This window comes from Anser cygnoides, chromosome 4 (assembly GCF_040182565.1).
Source record: "Anser cygnoides isolate HZ-2024a breed goose chromosome 4, Taihu_goose_T2T_genome, whole genome shotgun sequence".
NCBI lineage: Eukaryota > Metazoa > Chordata > Aves > Anseriformes > Anatidae > Anser > Anser cygnoides.
The window spans coordinates 29383730-29409574 of record NC_089876.1 but is presented as its reverse complement, the minus strand read 5'-3'; the positions used below and the strand labels follow the sequence as shown (position 1 = coordinate 29409574).

The window sequence follows — 25845 nt, the reverse complement described above, 5'->3', positions numbered from 1 at the left end:
AGCAAGTAAGAGAAATGCTTGGGCACTTAAGAGGGTATTTAATTGTACCACCATTAAAACCAGATTGTGCCAATGCTTCAAAATGAAGTGTGTCTCACCCAGGGGGCAAAGATGTTTTGTTTGTGTTTTGTTTTATTCCAGTTTGGGATTCACAACTACTATTAACCTTTTCTGGTTTAAACTTCCTAGAGGCCTAAAGCAGGTGAGAATTAGGATTAACATTTGGTGCAAACTGCATCAAAATACAGAGGATAATCTAAGTCCAGATCCTGAGAAGAAGGACATTCACTATCTTAGCTTCACATAGTCCTCAGGAGCTAACAGTTGTATTAGCCAAAGATCTGGTTCTCAGTTCTGCATGTTTAAAAATAAAAATGGAATGTAGTAGTAATATATAGTGCAGAAAGCACACGTTAAAATAGTATAAAATTGCTGTTTCATTTTAAGTGACTTGTGAAAGACTAGAGACTTTCTGCTAATGATGACAAATTAAGGTCAAGCTTTTACCTAAGGTAAAGAATGGCAAGAGAAATGTTAATTCCTTTTTCTCAGACCTGTACCACAACATAGTAGAGGGAGTCTTGGAAGAGTACAAGGGCAAGCTCCATGTCCAGCACCTTTCTGTGCTTTTAGCAATCTCCCCTGATACTAATTCCATGTTGTTGTTTTTCTTAAAAATGATTCACAGTCTTAAGTAACGTAAACGGGTACATACTATGGGCACAAATGGAGCTAAGGTTTGTATTTCTCTTTTTAGCCTTATTATTTTGACACTCAGAACTATTATTGGGGCTTGTGCTATGGTGACATTCAGAATGTGATGAGGAGATTTGAGTGCTGTCAAATAGCAGATTGACCCTATTGAAATGTTAAGCACAGCTTAAATGCATATGTAGAGAGGGCTGAATAAAACAAGAGATGCAGCTAATTTGGTAAGAAACCCTTCAGAATAAAAGCAGTGGAATTTACTTGTTTTGCCTCCGAATATTCTGGTAAACACAAAGATTTTTACTTTCCTCACTATATGGCAATTTTTCATGTGAAGTTATTAAACATCCTTTGTTTCTCAAAAAAAAAGTGAATTGCTTACAAAAATAATTTAATTTACCTTTAGTTGTCATATCTGAAATTTCATTTACAGAGAAATAGGGGTAAAAATCAGAAGTTTCAGTTCTACCACAGAAAACAGTTCATGACATTTTCCACGTTAGCTTTTATTTTTCTCTAAGTTTATGTCTGAGCAGGAGCTCTACTGAACCCGACTCCAAAGTATTGAGAATAAATGTCAAAGGGAAAAACAAAACCAAAACCAGTCAGTTTTCCTTAATTTAGGGTTTGAACTCTTGTTCAACCTTAACACCAGCGAGCCACTCCACTCTTGTGGAGCCTTAACACCAGCGAGTACTTGCCAAGGCTTTAATGTTAGCATGATTTGGTGAGAATTAGGCTGTATTTACAGGCTTCGACACTGGTGGGTGCTAACATTTTTCTGCCCTCCACCAGGAGCGCATCCAGTCAGTCGCTGCTCGCAGCGCTGCCGGGGCTGGGCAGCCTCAGCCGCAAACTTGGGCTTCGGGTCTGTTTGCCCTGGCTCGTTCGTGCGTTTGTTTGGCTTTAAGCAAAGAGAGGAAATAGCAAAGAGTTTTTTACCTTGGGTGCTGTCTGTGGTGGGGCTGGCGTTCAGCCGCGCCTCGGTCGCGGAGCACCTGCCGTTTTCTGCCGCGCCTAACTGCAGGACAGGTTCATATCGCAATATGGCATCCAGGTCGTGGAAAAACTTCATGGTTTTAGTGGCATCCCCGGAGTTGTGGGCGTATTTAACCGTTCTGTATTCATACTTGAGGTTTTTGTACTTTGCCCGGCACTGCTTCCAATCCCTGCAAACTCCTAACTCCTGCAGCCTTTTGGCAATGTAGATGAATATCCCTTTATTCCTCAGGGTGCCGCGGAGCTGCTTCCTGATGCTTTTCTCGGACCAGACGCTTAGCAAGGCTTTAACCTCCTCCTCAGTCCAGTGCTTCCCCACTCCACACTCCATGTTGAAAGTGACCTGGAAATGATTCACTATTTCTAGCCAAGATCTGGTTCCCTAGGCAACCAGGCGCCTGGTTGTCAGCGCCGCGCTCCGCCGCGCCGCCCCGAGCCGCTGCGGGGCCCGAGCACGGGCGGCCCTTCGGCCTGCGGGCAGCCGGACCCCCACGGAGCCCACCCGAGCCCCTCGGCGGCCATGTCGCCCTCAGGAGACCGCGGGTCTCCCCGGCCTCACGCGAGAAACCGTGCCGGCATCGCCACCGCGTCGCCATCGGGGCGAAAAGCACGGGTGTTTCTGGCTTCCTCTGAGGAGGAACAGCACCCGTGTGGAAAAACGGGCCGGGGATAGGCTGTGTGGGCGTCCTGCGTGGGCACCGCCGCGGCTCCTCATGAGGCTGCCGCCCGGGCCACAGTGCGTGTGGGTGGCAGGTTTCCAGAGGCGGTGTGGCAGCAACGTGGGCATGATTCAAGTCTTCCTGCGTGGGGGTTGTTTTAAAACTGGGGGCCGCCTGCGCACATTGTTAATTTTCATTAATTATGAGCGATGATTTAATAAAACGCTCGCCTGTGTAGAATTTGCCGAAGTGGCAAAACTGCATAAGCTTTGCACTTCCCTTCTGCTTGTGCTTACTTTTCTGCCATTAGCACTACAAAAAAGATGTAAGCTGCCTGCCTGGAAAGGCCTTTCATTCGGGATGTTTGCTTCTCTCACCCATTTGATTTGGGAGACGTTTAAAGGGACAGCATCGATTTTGAAATGGAAATCGTCTGTCAAACTGAATTGAAAGTCGCTGGATGCGGTGTATCAGTTAGTTTTAATGCCAGTCTTTGTGTTTATAGATGGGGCAATCTTCCTGAGTTAAAATAAGTGTGTTTAAGAATGCCCCGTTGTGGCGAAACGACCACACGGACACCAGGGTATGTGTAGGGATCAATAACTTCAACCTCGTTTATTGAGGACAGGCTCCCTTCCTACACATTAGCCCTACAAGCGGTACTTTCCCACCAGCTATTCATCGGTTAACAACTTTGCCCGGCAACAGCAAACATTCAGCAACTCCCATGTCTTAAGGGCTGGAGAACAAGCAGTTGGAGACAGCAAGGCGTCTCCTGAATCACCCTTCTTTGTTCTTTCTAACTTCTTTACATTCCTCAGGGCCTCATCGTCCCCAGCCCGATGTTATCGCCAGCCGCGGGGCCTGTCGACCCCCATGGCGATCCTCCCACAGTTAGCTGTGCAAATGCCTGCTTGATTGCTTAAGTGCAAGAGTTCAAAAGCTTTTCCACAGGTGATCAGTGACAGAGACAATGCATTCCCTTAAGCAAAAGCAGCAGTTTAAGCCAAAGCGCCCCAAACACCGACAGAAATGCAGTAATGCTGGAGAGCCTACTGCTGGAGCCTGGAGTACCAGCACTGCAAAGTGGCTTGGCAGATGAAGCATCTGCTGTTATTTTATGCCCACACTGAAATTGGACTGCAGTGAGAGGCTGAGCCAGTGCTTATTAGTGGAAAGATTCCCACTGAATTCAGTGGGCTTAGGCACAAACCTTATGTGATTGTTTTTAAATAAAGCATAACACGGGCAAGAAACCACTGTTTTGATTACAAGCATGTAAAATGAAACTATAAATAAACTTACATTAAAATTTCATCTTGTAAAGAAAGAGGAAAACCCACCAATTTATAGTATGGTACAGCGTTTCATTCTAAGCATTTCATATTTAATTGTATTTTGTCCATAGGGGCCAGGAGAGTGCTGGAATTGTGACAAGTGATGGAGAGTCATCCCAGGCATTCAAAGTGCACAAGGTAAAATGTAAATGCTTTCTGGATTCCCAGCTGAGATGCATGACAGTTTGTTTCAGTGAGGAAACTGAATAATTAGAAAGAGGGGAAACAACATGTTTTGATTAATTGTTTTGGTTTGTCAGAGTGCTGATATTTAATTCTGTTATTTGTGCAATTTCTGACCTAAGTACATGTTTAAAACAGATATGCCAACATTATCCCTGCTGGTTGTATCCATGCACACAGTGGCAGACACACAGAATGTCCAGATCAGGCTATTGTTTTCCTAAAAAGTAGTTACCAAAGTCACCCTGCAGCTAAAGTGTTAACTCCAGAGATTTGGAAGAGTTTATCCACACAGCTTGAGAAAGAGAAAAGAAAAATAGTTACAGGTTCTGCACAAGCAAGTGGATGACATTCTTAGCTTTTAGAGAATCAAGGAAGTGGCAGCTACTGTACCCATAAGTGAAAATGAACAGAATAAATGATTGAATGGAGACCTGAGAAGGTCACTCAGTCTTTCTGAAGCTGAGAGAATCCCCAGGGATGTTAAAAGACACGAAACAGCCACAGCCTCTGACGTATTATGCCAGGAGAATCCCTGCATTTTCTGAGACTGGTTTTGCTCATTCTGTTTTGAATAGTAATAAGGAAAAAATAATCATCAGCCTGTTAAACCCTGGAAGAGCAGTGTATATAGGAAATAAAACTATTTCAGCTGACAAAACACCACAGGGCAATTCTTGATGCCAGTGTGCTCTCTGACCACAGTCCGAAAGCAATTTGTCTTCGTGTTCAGGGGTCTCTGAGGAAGATTGATTAAACTGTTCAAATCATTGTAAGAGTAAGAACCGTTTTGTTGCAGCAGCGTGTATATCAATGCATGACTGCTGAATGCCTCGTGCACAGTCTTGTCTCTTGAGCGTCATGTTTGTCGCCTCTCCTGGAATTTCCCCCCCTCCTATCTGTTACTTGCAGCCTGATCCTTCCCCCTACACACTTTTAAATGCCAGTTTTCTGAACTACTGCACTGTGTTGTCTGTTCTTCATTCCTGCTCCTGCTTGGGTTTCAGCTTTCCCTAAGGTTTACAGAAATTGCAACTTCCTTTTAAAGTGAGCTTTAAAAGATAAATCCTGTAGTAAATGATACTTCTCAGAATGAACTTGTAGCAGGCAATACAATAAGCAGTAGAGTTTCCACGTTAGTGAGAGCTGACATACTTGGCTGTCATGCTAAGAATTTAATTGACTATCATCATATCAGTTTTGATATTTTAAGAGTTGGAAAGCGTGTGATGGTTTCTCGTATACTTGAAATACCTTTCTCAGCTACATCACCTTTAAAAACCATCATAACCACGGTGTAATAAAGAGCCTGTGGAGTACAATAGATATGATGTGTAATCCTAGAAGTAATGCCAATGTAACAAGCATTTGGGTCTGTTACGCCAGTGGAAATAAGTTTACTAGTCTGACTTGTAAACTAGATCATAAAAAAAAAAAACACAAAACAGTTAAGATGCTACTGTGTCCATTTGTCCTCCAAACCCCAGCTGACTATTCTTAGCAGAGACAACAGAATGGAAAAGGTGCCTGCTGCTCACTGCATCGATTTACAACCCAGTACGTTACTGCAAACTCACCTTTGTCAACAGCTTAAGCCAATGCACGTATTAGAGTACGAACTGTACTGCCTATGGCACGGGTATGTGCTCCTTTCTGATTGTTACTGGCCTTTGACAACAGATTTATAGCCCTTGACAAAGGCTATTAATCCATTGTTTTAAACTCTCCCAGAAGACTCATCCAGATTTGTCTGTTGGAGCCTTTCAGCTAGACTTGTGTAAGGAAACATTAGTGTCATAGCTGCATTGGCTCAGGATGTGGAAAAACTTAAATCTCTTGTATAGATGTAGCGATGTCAATAGCAGAAAGGCTTTGTCTGACTTTTGCATGCTTGAATATGCAGAAAAATCTATACTGAAGTAGCTGTATTATCATGTTCTGGTATGTACCAGGCTTCATGTAATACAGACATCAAATCATCTTCACTGGGAATTTTTTATACTGGTGCAATTCACATTTACTGTCCCACACCAGCACAAGCTAAATCAGCAAAATATTTCAAGTTGCATTTTAAAGTTTATGTACTCGTGTCAGCAATGCTGTTTTAAAATAGCATTGCTTGTTTAAGCTATAGCAATGCTTCAAATAGCCACGTCCATTGACACTGGACCTGTGAAATGCCAGATCTCCTGTCAGGATACAACTGGCCAAAGTAAAAAAAGAGCGTGACTGTATTTCTGTACATGGTACAGACTCTAGGCAAGCTTCATGTCATCTGTGAGACAACAGATGATATTTGATCTGGCATAAAGTTTGCTGAACCATTCAAGTAAACCTGTACTAGTTTGACTGTTTGAGGCAATAACTTTTTAACATGACAGTTAAGTATCCTAAAACCACATGTGCAAACACAGCCTTTTAGTATTCTGACTCTATACCAGTCACAGAAGAAAATACCCTAAAGCTTGGCTTTCTTTAAGCTGCTTTGATTGAGCTCTGAAAACATATTTCCTTCCTCTCTGTCTCATCCCACTGTCTTGTTGTACCCACAGCACAGGCTGTGAACCATTCATGACTTTCCAGTCTCTCCCGTATATCTGTACAGATCCTAAGAGTGTTGTTACCATGTGTGATTTCATGTATATCACAATTACTACGCATGATAGGGAGATCGAGGCTTAGAAGGATGTAAATATTTTCCACAGGCAGCATAAGAAGTAGGGGGTTGTAGGAGGGTTTGGAATCCAGGCTTGATTTCCTCTGTGTGTACAGTTATTTTTTCAGACTATTCTTGCTGCTAAATTGTGTTTCTTGCCAAAAGAAGCTCCTGATGGCTGACTAAAAAGCCTTGACGCATTTCTGCTTTAGATAGAAGGCAACCTGGATGTATGAAAAGTTTGTTTCAAGTAAACAGAAAAACAGCTCTAGAAAAAAAGCTTTGTTTCTAATATTGTCAGGAATGACTGCAATCTGATAAATGTTGTCATATACCCAGTATAAAAATAAATCAAATATACTGCTAACTTGTAAATAGTATTCTCTAAGTAGAATTTCCTTCTTGCAACTTTTTTTTCTTTAAACACCACAACAGTTCAGTAGTGTTTTTCAGAAAATGTATTTTTAGTCAGGGAATAGATTGTTCTGTGAAAATCCTCAGCACAACAATGTATAATGCTTTGTTTAAAAACAGGAGTAATGGGATCTGACATAGCACTGTGATACCTACTCAGCTTCTTTCCTGTGGCTTTCAGGTTATTTCCCCTTCTCACAGAGTTTTAATGCAGTACCAAAACCAAACACAAGAAGTGAGCCAATTGCCAGAAAAACAAAACAGAACAATTTTTTTTTCTTTTTCTCCCAAAGGGAATGGGTCTTATAAATCACGTGTTCAATGCAGACAGCCTGAAGAAGCTGTATGTTTCAAACCTTGGTATTGGGCACACCAGGTACTCTACCTCCGGGATCTCTGAGCTGCAGAACTGCCAGCCTTTTGTCGTAGAAACTCTTCATGGCAAGATCGCTGTGGCACACAACGGTGAACTAACAAATGCGGTGCGACTGAGGAGGAAGGTCAGTATCTCCCCTGGGAAACTCCAGCATCATTTATGTCTGCGTATGAGGCAGCAATGAGCAAAAACTTTGCTATGATGCATACTTAATACCAAACTACTTGGTGTAGTGAAGGAGCACCATAATCAAAATAATTTGGGGGAAAAAACTCCTGGAGAGAGGAGGCATTTGTAACTGTCACAGGGGAAAACTCACCAGTCCTCTAGACTGATGGTCACATTCCTGTAGGACAAGTGATAAAACTACCTCAGCTGTAACAGGGGATCCTGGCTTGAAGCTCTCCTTATTTGTTATGGCTGACAGAGGCAGAAAATCATATGCTTGGAGTTAGGAGAGGCATAATAATAAGGTGAAGTAATTGTAATATGAAATGTTCTTGTTTGGAATATTGTCTTTATTTGTATTTCTGGCTTGCAAAATTCATCATGAGCACTGTTAGGACATAAACACATAAGGAGATCATCAAACACCAGATTTTGTAGTGTGTTTGGCTGCAAGGGTATGTGTTAAAGAACCTGTTTAAAATCTAGCAGATGTTTCATTGTGAAATCTGTCATAAGTTCTATCCAAAAGCTAGAGGACATACTTTTGCTTTGCAGCAAGGCAAACAAATGACATGCCTAAAGTAAGCTACCGCATCTTTAATCAGATTAACAAGTGTATTTAATGGATGAGAGAAAAAAACAGTGGGGAGGAAATGTAGATGGAAAGTGGAGAATCCAGGTTACTTGAGAGTTAGAATGATTTCTAAAGATAAAATCCAGTAACTGTAGTGCATACAGAACTGAACGGGCTGTAATAGTTGGCTGAATACACTGCAGATTCTCATCTTCCTTAGAAGCATAAGTACATCAGGACAGAACAACTTGACTGACCAGGTCTAGAAAACCCTAGCAAAAAAAAGGGGATTTCAGCTTTTTAATTCCACTCTGCTTTCCTTCACACCTGTATTATTTTTGCTTTGTGCCCTGACCACCATTCTGTCTTGGCGTCTCTCTTCTCTTTCTGTATCTTCTATAGGTAATTTCATATTTTCCCCCATGCATATTTTACCTCTCTTCCCAGAATAAGCAGAAACAAGCTGATTAAATGGCCCAAACATGACGTTATGACCTGAATGTTGGTGAATGAATACTTATGGCTGTGCATGAAGCAAAGGAATGATATAGAAAGGGAGAAATGCAGTTCCAGACATAGATGATTGTACCAGTTCATTTTACATATTTGGTTTGTTGGAATAAAGTTGACTTTCTGATGATCTAATTGTCTGAAGCACTGATATGTTTGAAAACATTTGCTCATTGTACAAAGGTATTGTTAAAGTAAAACACAAGCAGTGTTATGTGAGATCATTTTTTTTTAGTGCTGGTAACACTTTTGTTTTGTGTCTTAAAAGCTTATGCGGCATGGTGTAGGACTGTCGACCAGTTCTGACAGTGAATTGATCACCCAGCTGCTGGCTTTCACACCTCCTCTAGAAAATGATGACACTGCTGATTGGGTAGCAAGGTGAGGAGGACAGGTTTCAGAATCAAGAACAGCAATCTGTTCTCAGCATGGCATGCAACACATGATTATGTTCACTTATGTCTCCTTGCAGAATAAAAAATTTAATGAATGAAACTCCAACTTCTTATTCGTTGCTAATTATGCATAAAGACATAATTTATGCAGTACGTGATCCGTATGGAAATCGTCCACTCTGCATTGGTCGCCTTATTCCAGTAGGGGACATGAATGGAAAAGGTAAACCATACATATATATTCATATTTGTACACACACATATATATATATACATTTAAATATATGTACAGTTTGTGCATTAAGTCATCAATATAAATAATTACAGCTGCATTTACTGAGGTGCAAGTAGGAATATTTGATGCAAAAGTCAGTTTTTAAAATTCAAAACAAAAGTGGTGTAAGGAAAAAATCATTTGTAGGAAGTTGGCAAACATCTTTTCTGTTCCCAGCAAAAGTGAATTTGTGTTGCCTGCTGACAGTGTCAGAATTAGGCAGGCCAACTGTAATAGAATATTTTTGAAAACCTAACTAAATTCGTACCATCTCAATGGGAAAGCAAGGATGAACAGAATCACAGCTGGGGTTGGAAGGCACCTTGGAGATGACCTGCTCCATCCTGCCTGCTCAAGCAGAGCCACCTGGAGCTATTTGCCCAGGACTATATCCAGCCCAGAAACAAGTCTGTTTTCCTCCTTTCTGCTGTGATAAGAAGGTGATAAAGTGTTGGATTACTGGCAATGTATTTCTAACTTCCAAGCACTGCTAGTCACACTTAGTTTGGTAATGGAACACTATCAAATCAATTGATGGGAAAACGTCCTTGGAGCTCTTGTTTAGCCTGCAAATCAACACGTTCCCTGAAGTGAGATTAAAATGTGTTCATTTGTTTGAAAATAAAATAAGTCAAAGGCAAACAAATAAATGCTTTCATAGCTTCAGAAAACTCGGTAAATTAAACCAAAAGAAAAATTACCAAGATTATTATCAAACACTAATACCCTGTTTTGTGGTTTGATCTATCCTGTGCCTATACTCTTCATACTGGAGTTCAATCCAGTATCCATTGTAGTCAAAAGGATCTATACGTTGATGCATTTAACATAGGAAAAGGAATTTCTTGTCCAAACAAAAGTAATTATGTATATCTAAAGCAATTGAACTAGAATCGAGCAAGTCTGAAATACTGCAGAAATAACATCTGAACTTTCTCTCTTTGTGAAGCATGAATATGATGCTGTTACTTCCCATTCTGCCTAGAACAAGTTTATGATGCTTACTTTTTTTTTAATAATACTAAAGAAACTTCTTATTATTTAATAATACTAAAGAAATACTAAACCTTATAGTTAGAACTCGCAACAATTTGTAATTGTGCACTTGGCAACCTAAACTGTAGCAAGCCAGGTACTGCATTAGATATGCAATGTGTGTAGTGGTAATGTAATGGTAGCGAGAATTGTGGAATCTAACAATAACTGAAATATTTTATTTCAGGAAAGGATAACAGTGAAACAGAAGGATGGGTAGTCTCCTCTGAATCCTGTAGCTTTTTATCTATTGGTGCAGAGTAAGTGCTCCGATTCTCACTTTATCTGAAAGTGCTCCTCAGGCAGCAATTCAACATTAAACCTCAAACTGCCAAATATCATAATCTTTAACAAGGTGAAAGACATGAAGACATAGTTGGTTGAGCTGTTTGGAGTTTTTTTGCCAATTGTCTTTTGTCAGTTTATTTTCTTGATTGGATTAATGTAAAGAAAGCTAAATAATTATCTGTTCAGAAAGTAATGGTAAAGACAACTTCAAGGATGCTTCTTACTTGTTGCATTACATCTAGTTATCCATATACTTCTTAATTTTAGCCTAGTTAGCAGCAGAATTCTTGTATTATAAAGTAATCCTTCAGCTACAGAAAAGGCTGCATTGGTAGCTCACAGGTTGCACTCACCTGAGATGCACCATGTGCTGCCTGACAAGCCTCATTTTAAAAAAGTGACAGGCACTTGAAATTATTTCCATGTATGGAAACTCATGTTAGAGCCAACACAAGAGATGACATTCACATTACCTCCCCAGCTAAGACACTCTGAAAAGAAAGGTGGGATACTCACTGGAAGATGTCAAACAAGTCTTAGGAAGTTTGGAATAGAAGACAGTTGTGAAATAAACATAAGTAAAGGAAGAATAATTATGAGGAAGTATATTTAATTTCCTAATCAAACATAAAAAAGTGCATTTGGGTACAACACTAATAAGTACATTTGGATCCTCTAAAGCATTGAAAAACTGCATTAAGACCACAAGCACTGAATAAAAAGAGATGTAAAGCAAAACCAGGAAACAATGTGACTGCGCTTTACTAGTCTTTTATTCCATTCTGTGGTGTTTTATTGTAGGCGTGTTGTTTTGTGTTCTTTGTAGTGGCCTACATCTCACATATGGGAAGAATACCATAATTCTGTTGTACTAGTTAGAGTATTAATTTACTGTTTTCTGGTATTTATTCAGGCTGTTTTGTCTTAGCATGTTGGTCTTAAACAGTCTAGATCAAATCCTAAGATAGAAGAAAAATACCATGTTAGGATGTTCAAAAGCAATTTTCCTGTCAATAGAGTTTATATTTTAAAACTATTATTCAGGTTCGGGACATTTCTAAATGCTGTGTATTTCTCTTTCAAGGTACTACCGTGAAGTCCTTCCTGGAGAGATTGTGAAAATATCCAGGTATGATGTTCAAACGCTGGATGTGGTACCAAGACCTGAAGGAGATCCGTCAGCGTTCTGCATATTTGAATATGTTTATTTTGCAAGACCAGACAGTATCTTTGAAGGTAAGAAGATGTAACATACAAAGCCACTGCCTCCCAAATAATGGGAGATTACATTCTCAAGGACAATTGATTCTACAAAGGATTGGGGATCATAGCAGGGTGACACTGACCGTGAATTTCCAGAGCAGGGCTGGGACAGGGTAGGCTTGCACAGTTCTTGAGGACAAAAAACCCTACTGTTCCTGACTGTGTATACAGCTACAGTCAGGCCTGCCTGCATAGCCTTATGGAATGGATGAAAAGAGCCAGAAACATGGCTAAGGTAGAGGAAATAACCCTTAAATTTGAGAGACTTAAGGAAGGAACTGTATTAGTTCTTGGAAAACCTTTTAAAAATCAGACCTGTGAAATAAAATCTGCAAAACAACTTCTTTTTGGTGTTTTCTATGCAAGAAAGGGTTATTTCAGGAAGATGCTTTTAATATAACTGAAATCTATGCTTTACGCAAGTACTTGAGGCTGTCAGTCTAATGCCTTTATTACTATTTCAGTAGAAGCCCCTGAAAATTGCCTTAGTGATAAGATATTAGCAAAGGTGCTCATACCTAGCACTGTCCTCACTTCTCTCATGTTCCCTAGTACTATCCTCTGTAATCTTTACCTTGCGTCATCTCACAATGCCTCCAGTTCCCTCTCCTGGTACCAGACTTTTAGGACCTTAAAAGCTCCTGAGGCCTCTTTTGGGAGGATCGCCATGGGGGTCAACAAGCCCCCTGGTTGGTGAAAACATCGGACTCCTGAGGACGAAGCCATGAGGAATGTAAACAAGTTACAAGAACAAAGAAGGGTGATTCAGGAGACGCCTTGCTGTCTCAAACAGCTTGTTCTCCGACTCTTAAAACATGGGAGTTGCTGAATGTTTGCTGTTGCCGGGCAAAATTGTTAACCGATGAATAGCTGGTGGGAAAGTACTGCTGTAGAGCTAATGGTATAAGAAGGGAGCCTGTCTTCAATAAGGTTATTGAAGTTATTGATCCCTACACATACCCTGATGTTCGTGTGGTCATTACGCCACAAATGGCGCCCAAACAGGGACCTGAAGAACAGGGACCTGACTAACAGGGACTGGCTAACAGAACTGGAACAGGGACTAGCTAACAGAACAGGGACAAAACCAAAAAATGAACTAATAGGGACAGGCTAACGGAACAGAGACAGACCAACAGAACAGGGACAGGGACACTGATCGCCTCACGAAGATACGTTTGGCTGAACCCAGCAAGCTGAAAGGAAGCGCACGCGAGTTGAAAGGAAGGTCAAGCTGAAAGAAGTGTTATGCTGAGAGAAACATACCCGCGTACACAGTTACCTCTCACTGGCCGAAGGAGCTGGTCCAGGATGGGTGTCAGCACGATGGGTCCGTCCGTCTCGACATCTGCCTCAACATGATCACAGCACTCTCCTCAGCGCTTTAGATTTCAGCTCAACCAAAGAACAACGTATGGGAGGGTCCTGCTGGCATACACAGGACCCACAAACAGGGGCTCCAGGAGCTGGAGGGGCAGCCAGAGCCCCCCGCTGGGCAGCATTCAGTGCCTGCCTCTCCCAGGGATGTGGTTACAAAGTTTGCTAAAGATAGGATTAGTATGCCTGATAGTTTTTCTCTGTGTCTTAATTTGTGTTAATCGTGCTTTCTTTGTTAATAAAAAAGGGGGAGATGTGGGAGTATCGCCATAGGGGTCGACAAGCTCTGTGGCTGGTGATAACATCGGACTCCTGACTATGAAGTCATGAGGAATGTAAACAACTTAGGAGGAACAAAGAAGGGTGATTCAGGAGACGCCTTGCTGTCTCAAACTGCTTGTTCTTCAGCCGTTAAAGTTGTTGAAGTTATTGATCCCAAAACATACCCTGGCGTCCATGTGGTCATTACGCCGCAGCCTCTGCCCGCCTTCCTGAATGTGGGGTGAACTTCACCGACTGGCTCAAAGTTGTAACAGTACAGGCAAGATGGCATGACTGCACAAACTTTGCTTAAGAAAACAGCTAAAAATAGGATATGCACACTGTGAAAGTTGCAGGAATAATTTTATTTTTCGTTCCTCCTGTAACATCCACAGGACTTTTAGTTACCTGGTAAGGGCAAAATAGATTTTAACTTTATGTAGTGGTATGAATGTGAATGTTAAAATAGAATATGACATTATGGGAAGAACTAAAAAATTACCTCATGTGAATGACTGCTTCCTATTTCTGGAGCTTTTCTCACTGACTTCTATGCCTGCAACTTGCCACAGAAATGTATACAGCAAATGAGAGGAAATCTGAATTATGAATACTAGGAAAAACTCTTCTTGCTGTTCTTAGGTCAAATGGTGTATTCAGTCAGGAGGAGATGCGGTCAGCAACTTGCTATTGAAGCACCTGTGGAAGCAGACCTGGTCAGCACCGTTCCAGAGTCTGCAACCCCAGCAGCTCTGGGCTACGCTCAAAAGGTTTGTGTTTGCATTTTTTTCAAGCACATTTACACATATCTCCTTTTTAATGGAGTATTCCAGTAAGGGCCACTAGAGTTTGGTACTGATAAAGTTTTGTTTCTACTGAGTCATCTGCACTTGTTTTTTGTCATTATTCCACTATATTAAGGTATTCCAAAGTTTTTTGGTTAACTGTGAAGTCCTTACTAAATCCAAAGGTTGCTTCAAAATACATTAACTGAGAATAACCAGTTTTATAGATACTAATTCTGTTTAACCATCTCCTGTTCATAGTGTGGACTGCCATATGTTGAAGTACTCTGTAAAAATCGGTATGTAGGAAGAACGTTTATCCAGCCAAATATGAGGTTACGGCAACTTGGTGTTGCAAAGAAGTTTGGCGTTCTGTCTGACAATTTTAAAGGCAAGCGAGTTGTTATCATTGACGATTCAATTGTGCGGGGCAATACCATTTCACCCATAATAAAACTATTACGGGAATCAGGAGCTAAGGAGGTAAGTTCATTTTCAGTCAGTACAGTACAGATGTAAATACAAGATTGATGGGAGGGTCTCAGATTTTTTAACCGAAATAGACTGTGCAAGTCTGTCCATGTGTTTGCTCCATGTCTGTCAGCATGGAGCAAGCAATGTCCATGTTAGTGGAGCAAAAATATTTTGTGTGATGTTTGATTTTGTAAACTGAAACATTTGCATCAAGGATAGAATGCCACAGAAAAGAAGCAAAGTCTTATCCTAATATTAGGAAATACTGTAACAATACATTCTAAAATGGTCTTTCTCTGTCTTCCTGCACTGGCATCTGAAAAAAAATGTTATTTTAACTCTTCCATGACTTCAGTCTAGTGCTGTGTTCCTTTCTTCATAATTATTTTGCAGAACTTGGACTTATATTTATTTATGATCTGCTGACCTTCACTTCATAGAATTGTTTTGAAACTGTATTTTTATTCAGGTACACATCCGTGTGGCTTCACCTCCCATAAGATTTCCTTGTTACATGGGAATAAACATTCCAACAAAAGAAGAACTGATTGCCAACAGACCTGAGTTTCACGACCTTGCAAACTACATAGGTAAAGTTTTTGTTTTGTTTTGTTTGTTTCTTTGTTTTGAGAGTTTTCACTTGTAGGAATTTATTGGCTGCATCAAAATAAAGTACAACACATTGAGGCGAGAGTGGCAAAACTGGACAAAAAAATCATAACAGTTGACACATTAAATCTCTGCATTGTATGTTCCCTACGGATCAAAACAACTTAGTTGTGTATTTTTTAACACAATTAGTACGTTATATTTCTCTGAACAATATAAAGCATTAGAATAATTTCCTAAGTTACAAATAAAGTATAACACAGCTTTCTGATACGTATCACTCCTTCTGGGAAAATTTATAACACAGAGCTACTGTAGGCAAAATATCAGAAAGAAAATAAATGGTGAAAACCTGTTGTATAATGAAAAACTAATGTAGTTTCACTTCTATGGCATTCATAAAAATATGTTCTGACTTTGTAAATACCCACCGATTTTTCTACAAGTTTAAATTTATGCAAATAATTTTAACTGCATTACACGATACTTTACTTTGAAAGAAATGGCATTTGAAACTAATCAAAGAATGTTAATTAAATACATTTTCAAATCTCTAGAATGAGTCATGTTTACAGCAGAACAAAGAAGAACCAACAGCTTATGTTCTTGTGATGTGTGGTAAATAATGTGCTCTTCATGGGGATATCAGTAATAGAAATCATGTGAAGGTCTGCGAGTGAGAAGATCTACTCTATAGCTTCTTGTGCTGCAAAATATTTTTAAAATGTTTTAAGAATATAGCTGTGGTTATAAACTTTAAAATTTCTTGTGTAAATACTTTGTCTAATCTTGCAATGACTTCTTTTCCCCCAATTTATTGTCATGAAGGCATGTTGAAATACTTCAAGTTTGTATTATCTCTTATTTAAGTATCTCATATTCATTCACAAAATACGTGAGTGTAACTGATAAGGTAATGATCTGAGTAGGCTGTCGTCTATCTTTCCTACTGCTGTAACATGAGCTGCATGCTGTTTTTCATGAGCTGCATGCTGTTTCTATTTTGTTTTGTTTTGTTTTGTTTTGTTTCACATGATGCTCTTCTGCTCCTCCAAGTTCCGACGAGTATATAAATCCTAGGTGTTTAGACTGGGAAGCACGAGCCACACGTCCACTATAGGGAGTTCAGAGAGTCTTAATACACACTCTGGATTCTGCTTGAATTTTTGCAGTATGTTTCGCTAACAGGTCCCAACTCAGAACCTTCTGTCTAAATTGCAATGAATCTGCTCCCTGTGCAAATAATTTGAGAGGGCAAGGCTTGTTACGGTCTTGTAATTTTTCAGAACCATTCTCTAGGTGAGGTGATTCACCTTGCATGATAATCCATACAATAATGCGACTGCATTTCCTAGGAGCATTGCATTTGGTACACTAGCGCAGCTTTTAACAGATGAATTATTTATTTCCTCTAGGGGCAGACAGTGTTGTCTACCTTTCTGTGGAAGGGCTGGTATCATCTGTGCAAGAAAGCATCAGAGCAAGACAAGAGAATGAGAACAGCCTTAAAACCCAGAAATCGCGTGTTGGAAAGATTGGTCATTGCACAGCATGTCTCACTGGAGAATATCCTGTAGAGCTAGAATGGTGAATTTTTAGTGGATGCACTTGGGTTCATCATTGCTGAATGTACTTTTTGCAAAGATGCCTTCTTGCTAATAATAGCCTTCTTACATTTAGGTAATATGTAAAGCTTATTATAGTTGACTGATTACTGTTAGTAAAATACATCTTTATTGGTAAAGACTTAGAGAAAGTCTGTACTGAAGAAAACTATGTAGGCAGATTGAAATACAAAATCATATAGTTTTGAAGCACGGTTGTGCCTTGTATTTTCTCATAAAATATTGTAAAAACCAAAGTGTTTATAATTATGTAACAATTCCATAGCTTTTTGTTTCAGTCTCACCCCGAATGTGAGATATCCCTGTCAGACTTGTTCACAAAGTACAAATTATGAATCACGTGGTGTAACTTCAAATTAATCTAAATCTTCAAGCAAAAAGAATGTGAAGCTTGCTTTTCTGTTTTGGAAAAAAAACACCAGATTCTGAAGTCTTCTTGTTTCCTCAGCAGTTCTTGCTTAGATTTCTTAAAAAATAGAAGTACCTGACTTTTGCATATATAACTATATGGTCATTATTAATCAAGCCCTTTGTAACTAAGTTTCCAGATTCTATAAATGTAAGGTCTAGCACATGATTTTAAAAAACGAAGACTCAGGGAAATGCTCAGCCAAAAGCTTTCTAGGTTTATAACTTCAAAATTCTTTTTTGAATTCCACTGTAAATCACAGAACTATAGAATGGTTTGGGTTGGAAGGGACCTTAAAGACCATCTAATTTCAGCCCCCCACCACGGGCAGGGACACCTCCCACCAGACCAGGCTGCCCAAAGCCCCATCCAGCCTGGCCTTGAGCACCTCCAGGGACGGGGCATCCACAGCTTCTCTGGGCAACCTGTGCCACTGCCTCCCCACCCTCACAGTAAAGAATTTCCTTGTAAAATCTAATCTAAATCTACCCTTTTAGTTTTATAAAGCATTCCCCCTTGTCCTATCACTATGTGCCTATGTAAAAAGTCACTATCTTTTTTATACACCTCCTTTTATAAGCCCCCTGGAAGGTTGCTGTAAGGTCTCCTTGGAGCCAGGCTCACAGCCCCAGCTCTCAGCCTGTCTTCGTAGGAGAGGTGCTCCAGCCCTTTCATCATCTTCGTGGCCCTCCTCTGGACATGCTCCAACAGGTCCTTGTCCTTGTGCTGGGGGCCCCAGAGCTGATCACAGCACTCCAGGTCCGGTCTCACAAGGTTTGGAGCAGAGGGGCTCAATCTCCCCCCTTGTCCTGCTGGCTGTGCCTCCCTTGATGCAGCCCAGAATGCAGTTGGCCTCTGGGCTGCAAGTGCACACTGTCAGCTCATTTCCAGGGTTTTGTCCACCAATCTTCAGGTGCTTTCACCAGATCGCAATAGGATGTGGAAGGAGAAAAATATTTGGCAGTGCCATTTTTTTTATTTTGTTTCACATCTTGTTTTCTCCAGGACAAATCCTGACAACTTCTGAAGTCTGAGCTGTTTGTGCTTTCTAGATGTCAGTGTCCAAACTTAACTCAAAAATAAAGTCGTTTTCTTAACAGTGAGAATGATAGATCAACTGAAGGTTATGAGATGTTTTGGGTATACTCTTATTTTCCTCCATTACTACTGTTATTATAAATGTAATGTTTTAAAAGAAAGTTTTGAAGAACCATTAGGTATTGAATGCCTTGTATGTTTTAATTGGTAACAATTACAGTTACTTGTATACATAAAGATCACAATGAACCACTAGCTGAAAGGGAAAAGCACCTTTCAAAAATATTGCAAATTTACGCACAATTGTAAAAATATTTTGTATACCTCGTTTTTTTCACTGAATACCAGCAATTTAATTTTAGATTTTCTATTTAATGTTGTATATTTTGGCCTTACAATTGTTTGTGACACTGTTACAACAACAAAGAAAAATAAAAGTTTAAGAGATTCTTCCTTCCCCATCTTACACATAGTGGAGAATTACAGCACTGGTCATTAAATTCAGAAGAGAACTTTCTTACTAGGATTTGTAGCAACTGTGCCTGATACACAATGACAAATCAAAAGTCCCAATTCAAGAAAGCATGTAAGTACATTTTGTGGAAGTCAAGACTGAATCTTGTGCAATCAGAACCTACATGCAGTCAAGCTAATGGGAAAATCTTTCACCGTGAGAATCACGCCCTTCACCAAAGCCCAGATCCCCATATTGGGAGAGATATTTGGATTTCACCTCATTAGCAAGCTTGTTTGTTTTTTAACAGTCCCATAACCTGGACAGTAAATTGAGAAAACAGAACTGGGTGCAGTCACTCTGACCTCCCCTCTTCTAGATTAGCAGGGAGAAGTGTGAGAAAACATAAAAACTTATCATTTATCACCTTTCTTCTTTCCTGCCCTCAAAAAAGCAAACATTTTTAAAAGAAGGGGCAAGATGAGCTCTTGTGTTAGAGGCACGTGAGGAGCCCTTTCTAGGTGACATACAAGTGTAGGTGAACAGTTTAACAAGGAGAAGCAAGCAGAATTCAATCAGTATCTCTGAAGTCACCTGTAAAAGATTTTAAATGAAACTTGTGCAAATTAGTTTCATTTATTTTACACATTTTAAAGTGTCTTTTAAGACATTTTCAAAAAGAAAAAAAAGTATTTTTACATGTGGAAATAACTTCTTAAATGTGATTTGTGTGTTAGGTGGCATAATTCTGATTTCGTTAAGTGTCCCAATACCTTTTTTCCCTCTACATAATGCATGTGAAATTATAAGGAAGGTCTGCTACTGCAAGCACTGTGATCTTTAGTAATGGTACAAGCCTAATCTTTAGTATTTAAGACCTTAAAGTGGAGAAACTTTTCAAGTGTCACTTTATTCATGGACAACTGGAAGTGTGCTTCAGGATACCAGGCCCCCCTTTTTTTTTTTTTCCATACGGTGGGATACATATATGTTTTGAGTGGAAACAAACAAACCTTCAGTTCTAGGTGTTGCCATTTGTATTATTTCAATGTCTCACCGTTGTTATATATTAATTTAGACAACATTTTAGTTTTATCAATTGCAGGGTTTTATTTGATTGTCGAGCAAGCGGCGGCAAGTAAAACAGCGCTGGGCGGCCGGGCAGTCTCAGCTCCACCAATGCTGCGCGCCTAAAACTCGCCAGTCCCGATTTATAACCCAGTAGTTCCGGGGTTAGGTGGCACAGCCTGGCGTCTTCCACGGCTGCGCGGCCTGTGGCTAGGGGGTCTCCGCCAGCCCTCTGGTGGTCGCGGGGATGAGGATCATCGTCTTCCTCTGCGTTGGGGTTCATGAGCATGCTGCGGTATGTGCGCTTTCATGCGAGAGGGATGTCATTTTGCCCTTACTTGGAGTTGGTTTCTGCTGCAATTGTTAACTTAACAAGAAGTTACCATTCTGGTTTATTCAACAGGATATTGTGGGTAAAGGCAACCAACCGTCGAAACCTTCATCAGCAATGTTTTAATGAACAAACAAGACTTCACTCATTACAATCCCCCCTTTTTCTCTGTATCATTTTGTTCATTAAATCTATTCAGTTCCAACTGACTCAGGATTAATGTTTCCTCCAATACGGGTCTATCATTTATTGATTCGTACTTTATCCTCATAAGCATTAGATGAGCAGCCTCCAGTCTACCTTTTACAATAGCTATGACTCTGTTAAGGATACAAGGACCAAACGTCAGTCCTAGGGTTAATAAAATCAGGGGGCCAGCTATTGTCAATAACAAAGTGGTGAGCCACAGAGAGTGATTAAACCAGGACTCATACCAACTTTGCTGGGCCTCCCGCTCTCTTTTTCTCCTTTCCAACCCTTCTCTAAGTTTGGTCATGGTATCCCTCACAATTCCAGTATGATCAGCATATACACAGCATTCCTCCCTGAGAGCGGCGCACAATACCCCTTGTTGTAAATACAATAAATCTAGTCCTCTGCGATTCTGTAATACCACTTCGGATAACGACCTTATAGATTTTTCTAAAGCACTGATAGATTTCTCAATTCTGGCTAAATCTTCATCCACAGCTGCTCTTAGAGAGGTGAACTCTCTTCCTTGTTTGATTAGTGAAGCAACTCCTGTGCCTATCCCTGCACCCCCCAAAACCATTAGGGTAGCCACTGTCAGTGTGGAAATTGGTTCCCGTTTTGTCAAATGGTGTTCTTGATTGATCTGATTGTCATACATAAAATTCTCTGGGTGGTAGAGTATCTTTGGGATGGTTATTACTTGAACACAGAATTCTACAGACCCATTGAACAAGTCCAGGGATAAACAAGGGCTAACTCCTATCTTTGAGCATACCCACCTAGCATCCTTTGCTGGTAATAACCATTCCGCCGGTTTCTTTGTACTTCCGATGTTAGTTTGATTTGCACACAAGTGCATTTTATCGGGTGGGACTTGTCCCACGCATCTCCCCTTCCCAGTCACTTGGGTCAGCGTTATGCCCTGACCCTCTTTCCCCCACGTACATTGTGAGGGATTGGATCCATTTACCCGTCGGGCCTTCTCATTGACCCCCACAGCTTCAGGTTAGGGTTGGTAGCATTTAACAGCTGGTAGCTTACTTGCATCAATTTCCACAGGGAACTTTTCCCATTGTCATTTCTGGGATTCCGGATGATGGTGTCATTGCTAACAGTAAAATTTCCAGTATTTTTCTCGATACCCTCTTCATCCAAGCTTGGGTTCAATACCGGGTTGGGTCCCACCAATTCAGGAGGATCCAGTGGTGCGACCTCCTTTTTTATAAATATGAAGCCTCCTCTATCGGCTCCAGGTTCCCAGAACCTTACACCCCAGGTTCTCCCTCTCTCCCATCCTCGATCGTTAGGTTGTAATACTGTAACCCTCAGAGATCTACAAGTTCCGGCGTTGTTTACGCTACCGTCATAACTGTAAGTAGGCTCACGGCAACCTTCCGGTATCCAAGTAACATTGAGATACTTATCGGGAGGGTGACTCCACCACCTCGGAGTAGCTATGGTTTCACAGCCCCAGTATGCGCAAAAATAGTGCCCTGAATAGTTACAATAACTTTTTCCCGGGTTTGAGCTAGGACACCAATAGGTAGCCTTCGCATTGGAAGCCCCCCAGGAGTATTGTCTCAGGGGACTACACAGGTGGTGTTCCGTATTTCCTCCATATCCTAGTACCGTCCCGAGTAATTCGCAATTGGTTATGTTGAAAGAAGGTGCGCCTGCCGTAATATTAGTTTTGAGGATCTTCAAGTCATCCCAGCTACCCAGGGTCCACTTAAAGGGCTGGTGCGAATATCCCTCATCGGCCCCAGCCGGACAGGGGATATTCAGTAGGAGAGGTAGCGCCAACATACACCAGAAGGGCAACATCCTTCTATAATTCTGGGGAGGCGGCTTCGAGCTATGGTGGGTACTAGGGCAGTTTATTTGGCCGGACTCCATCATCTCAAATAGGGGTGGGTACCAAGTAATTCTCCCCACTGTTGTACCCCTCTGCCTCACCTGCCTACTTGGTTGCTTCAAGCACCAGGGTTCACGTTCCTCACGGCAGCAAGGGTAATTTTCAGGAGCCTAGGTACCGATTTCCCTGTTCCAGCCACTCCCAGTCCCAGTTATTCACTCCTCCTTAGTCGCGTTACCCTTCTGATGTATGGGTCTTGGTACATTAAGGAATTTCCCTTCCCCTACTTCCCAGTTTCGTTTACAATGAACCTATTATTCCTTAGAGAGGGTTACCGATCATACAATTACGAATTCACTCATCAGTCCCTTTTCGCAGGGTCAGCCTCAAGTCTCCGGGTTGGCTGGTCACTCTCCACCGTTCCTCCGGTATTGGTCCTTTAACTCGGCTGGCGTGAGTCCATCCTTTCTCGGCTGTCCGGACAGCTGTGTCTGTGGTAAGTAGAACAAGGTAGGGTCCTTCCCAACGAGGAGTTAAAGAGGTCTCTTTCCAGGATTTTATCAGAACCTGGTCCCCTGGTTTGATCCTGTGTATGGCCATCTCTAGAGGGGGGCGTTGTACTACTAATCCCTTTTCGCGCAACTGCTTCCTTCTGATCATAAGTGGTACTACATATGATTGTATTTGTGACTCCTCCAGCTGAGGATGATCAGTTGGGAGCTCTAAGTCATACGGCATCCCGTATAACATCTCAAAAGGGGAGATTCCTACATCTGTTCGGGGCTGGGTTCTTATGTTTAGTAAAGCCAATGGGAGGCATTTTACCCATGTTGTTTTTGTTTCTATCATGAATTTGGTTAATTGTTTTTTTATTTCTCCATTCATCCTTTCTACCTTTCCCGAGCTTTGTGGATGCCACGGGATGTGATATTAACTTGATACTTTCTCTCCTGACTGCCTCCTGACTCTCTCCTGCTAACAGCAAATCATCCACATATTGGACTAAGGTTATTTCAGGATTTGGTTCATAGTTCTCTAATACTTGTTCTAATGCCTGACCGAATAGATTTGGTGATTCCTTGAATCCTTGGGGAAGCACAGTCCATCTTAATTGTTGTTTCCGATGGGTTGTGGGATCTTCCCACTCAAAGGCGAAATAATCCCTGCATTCCCTTTTTAAAGGACATGCCCAAAATGCATCTTTTAGGTCTATGACACTATACCATTTCTGTGTTGGGGACATCTGGCTTAGCAAGGTATGTGGGTTAGCTACTACGGGAAATCTGGTTATTGTTCTTTTGTTGACCTACCTCAAGTCTTGGACTAGCAGATAACAGCCATCAGATTTCTTGATAGGCAATATAGGAGTGTTATGGGGTGACATGCAAGGCTCCAGTAACCCCTGTTGTAGTAGCCTCTCGATTACTGGTTGCAGCCCCTCCCTGCCTTCTTGAGACACTGGGTATTGTTTTACCCTGATAGGGATCTCGGATTCCTGATAGTGACTTCAAAGGGACTAATATCTAAACGGCCTACTGATTCGGGAGAATACCACACCTCAGGGTTTATTTTTGCCTCGTCCTCTACTGTGAGGGTGTATAATTTAACCTCAATTCCTCTATTTTTCACCTCCAAATTAATTTTTAACTTAACCATTAAGTCTCTTCCCAACAGGTTATATTCAGCTTCTGGTACTAATAAGAAGGATCCTGTGCAACTTTGGGCTGGGGTCTCTATTTCCACCCCCTTTATTACTGAGACCCTAAAGGGCTCTCCTTTTGCCCCTATCACTGGTAATTTCTCCAAGGAAGGTTGACATCCCCGGGGTACCATTTGGACAGTAGATCTTTCTGCCCTTGAGTCCACAAGGAACTCTCCACTTCTTGATACTGGGGACCTAGCTTCAATTTTATCAAGGGCTCCGTTGTATCAGAAGTCCCCAGCAGATAGAGCCCCCGACCCCCCCCAATCCTCTTTAAACATTCGCTCATCCTGTAAGCGTTTTCTGCAGTCCTTTTTCATGTGTCCCTTCCTTTGGCAATAAAAACATGCTACCTGCCTTAGATCCCTCTGATCACTCTGGCTCCTCAGAGGCCTTTCTCTTGGTAGCGGAACACCTGTTCCCCTCGGGCGAGGGGGGGGCCCTTTTTGTCCTTCCCGGACCGCTGCCACCAATATCCTGGCCTGCCTCTTCTGAGTCTCTTCTTCACTTCACACATACACCTTCTGAGCTTCTCTCAGCAACTCATCCATCCCTCTATCCTGCCAATCCTCTAACTTCTCTAACTTCCGCCTGATGTCCACCCATGATTTTGCCACAAATTGTGTTTTTAACAAGGCCTGTCCCACTGGTGTACCGGGGTCCAGTCCCGAATAAAGCTGGAGGTTCTTTCTTAATCTCTCCAGCCACTCTGTGGGAGTTTCGTCCTTCTTCTGATGTTCACTAAAGGTCTTGTTTATATTTTGTCCCCTAGGGACTGACTCCCTTATCCCCTGTACAATAATAGTCCTTAAGTCCTGCATATGATCCCTATCTTGTTCATTTTGGTTATTCCAATTAGGCCTCTGTAGGGGCCATTTAAGATCTCCCGCAGGACCCTGCTGATGTTGCTGGTCCCAAATTCTCATTCCAGCCCTCCGGATCATGTTCCTTTCTTCTGCAGTGAATAATATACCTAAAATGGCCTGGAGTTCTTCCCAGGTGTAAACATTAGGCCCCAAAAATTGGTCTACTCGCTCAGAGACTCCAAGAGGATCTTCTAAGAGATTTCCCATTTCCTTCTTGAATTCTCTGATGTCTCCCATATTTAGGGGGATGGAGACGTATCCCATACCGGGTTGGGGCCCTCCCATTGCAACCTCTCTTAGGGGATATAGTCTACCCTCACCCTCTCAATTTCTAGTTTGGCTCCGAGTTACCCGTCTAGTTCCCCGAGGGGTGTCCGTGGCCGGATCAGAGTCGGTATGGTAACCCGGAGCCAGGGGGGGGGCTGGAGGTTGCGGAGGAGGGGAGTATATGGGGGGGGTGGGTGAAAGTGAGACTTCTTCCTCATTCCGTTCATTCTTTTTCCTCCCCCCTCTCTCTCTTAATGGGTATAAGTTGGCTCGGGTCTCAGATCCTATCCGTAAGTGTGCATACTCACTCTCCTCCAGGCTGAAAGGCTCCTTTGAATTCACATCATTATGTTTAGAGCCTGACAGATCCATTCCTCAAAGGACCCAAACACGGGCCAATATAATGGGTCACTCCTAATTTGCTTCCCACCCCAGACTTCCATACAATAATGTATCATCTTAACTTTATCCTTATCCCGCCTAGAGGGGTAATCGTTCCAATGTTTAATCATTAACCCTAACGGGCTCTCCGGTGGTATCAGAGGCAACCTAGCCTTGGGTTCCGACCCACCCACGGGACCAGAAGACTTGCTCTTCTTCTGTCCCATCTTCCAGAGTGCCTTCACACACACACACACACACACACAGTCTTCGCCTCCCGTTCGTGGCCCAGTCCCTCGCGGGAGGTGGGAA

The 25845-nt window shown here is 41.7% G+C and overlaps 2 protein-coding genes across 10 annotated transcripts in view; one reads left to right on the top strand and one right to left on the bottom strand.

The window, feature by feature from the left end:
* PAICS (phosphoribosylaminoimidazole carboxylase and phosphoribosylaminoimidazolesuccinocarboxamide synthase) overlaps positions 1–2055 on the bottom strand; it is a 40199-nt gene extending 38144 nt beyond the window's left edge. For 3 of the 7 annotated variants that reach the window (XM_066995918.1, XM_066995919.1, XM_066995920.1), the window contains exon 1: positions 1651–2055. In XM_066995918.1, the coding sequence (XP_066852019.1) occupies positions 1651–2038 (388 nt within the window). In that variant the 5' untranslated portion in view covers positions 2039–2055. The remainder of the gene's footprint in view (positions 1–1650) is intronic. The other 4 variants (XM_066995921.1, XM_066995922.1, XM_066995923.1 and 1 more) reach the window with 2 other exon arrangements.
* Positions 1–18889, top strand: part of PPAT (phosphoribosyl pyrophosphate amidotransferase) — a 48886-nt gene extending 29997 nt beyond the window's left edge. For 2 of the 3 annotated variants that reach the window (XM_066995927.1, XM_066995926.1), the window contains exons 2-11: positions 3775–3841; positions 7250–7456; positions 8853–8965; positions 9057–9202; positions 10476–10548; positions 11661–11812; positions 14120–14247; positions 14524–14745; positions 15206–15326; positions 16761–18889. In XM_066995927.1, coding sequence (XP_066852028.1) covers positions 7253–7456; positions 8853–8965; positions 9057–9202; positions 10476–10548; positions 11661–11812; positions 14120–14247; positions 14524–14745; positions 15206–15326; positions 16761–16936 — 1335 coding nt within the window. In that variant the 5' untranslated portion in view covers positions 3775–3841; positions 7250–7252 and the 3' untranslated portion in view covers positions 16937–18889. The remainder of the gene's footprint in view (positions 1–3774; positions 3842–7249; positions 7457–8852; positions 8966–9056; positions 9203–10475; positions 10549–11660; positions 11813–14119; positions 14248–14523; positions 14746–15205; positions 15327–16760) is intronic. The other variant, XM_066995928.1, reaches the window with a different exon arrangement.
* The last annotated feature ends 6956 nt before the right edge of the window (positions 18890–25845 follow it).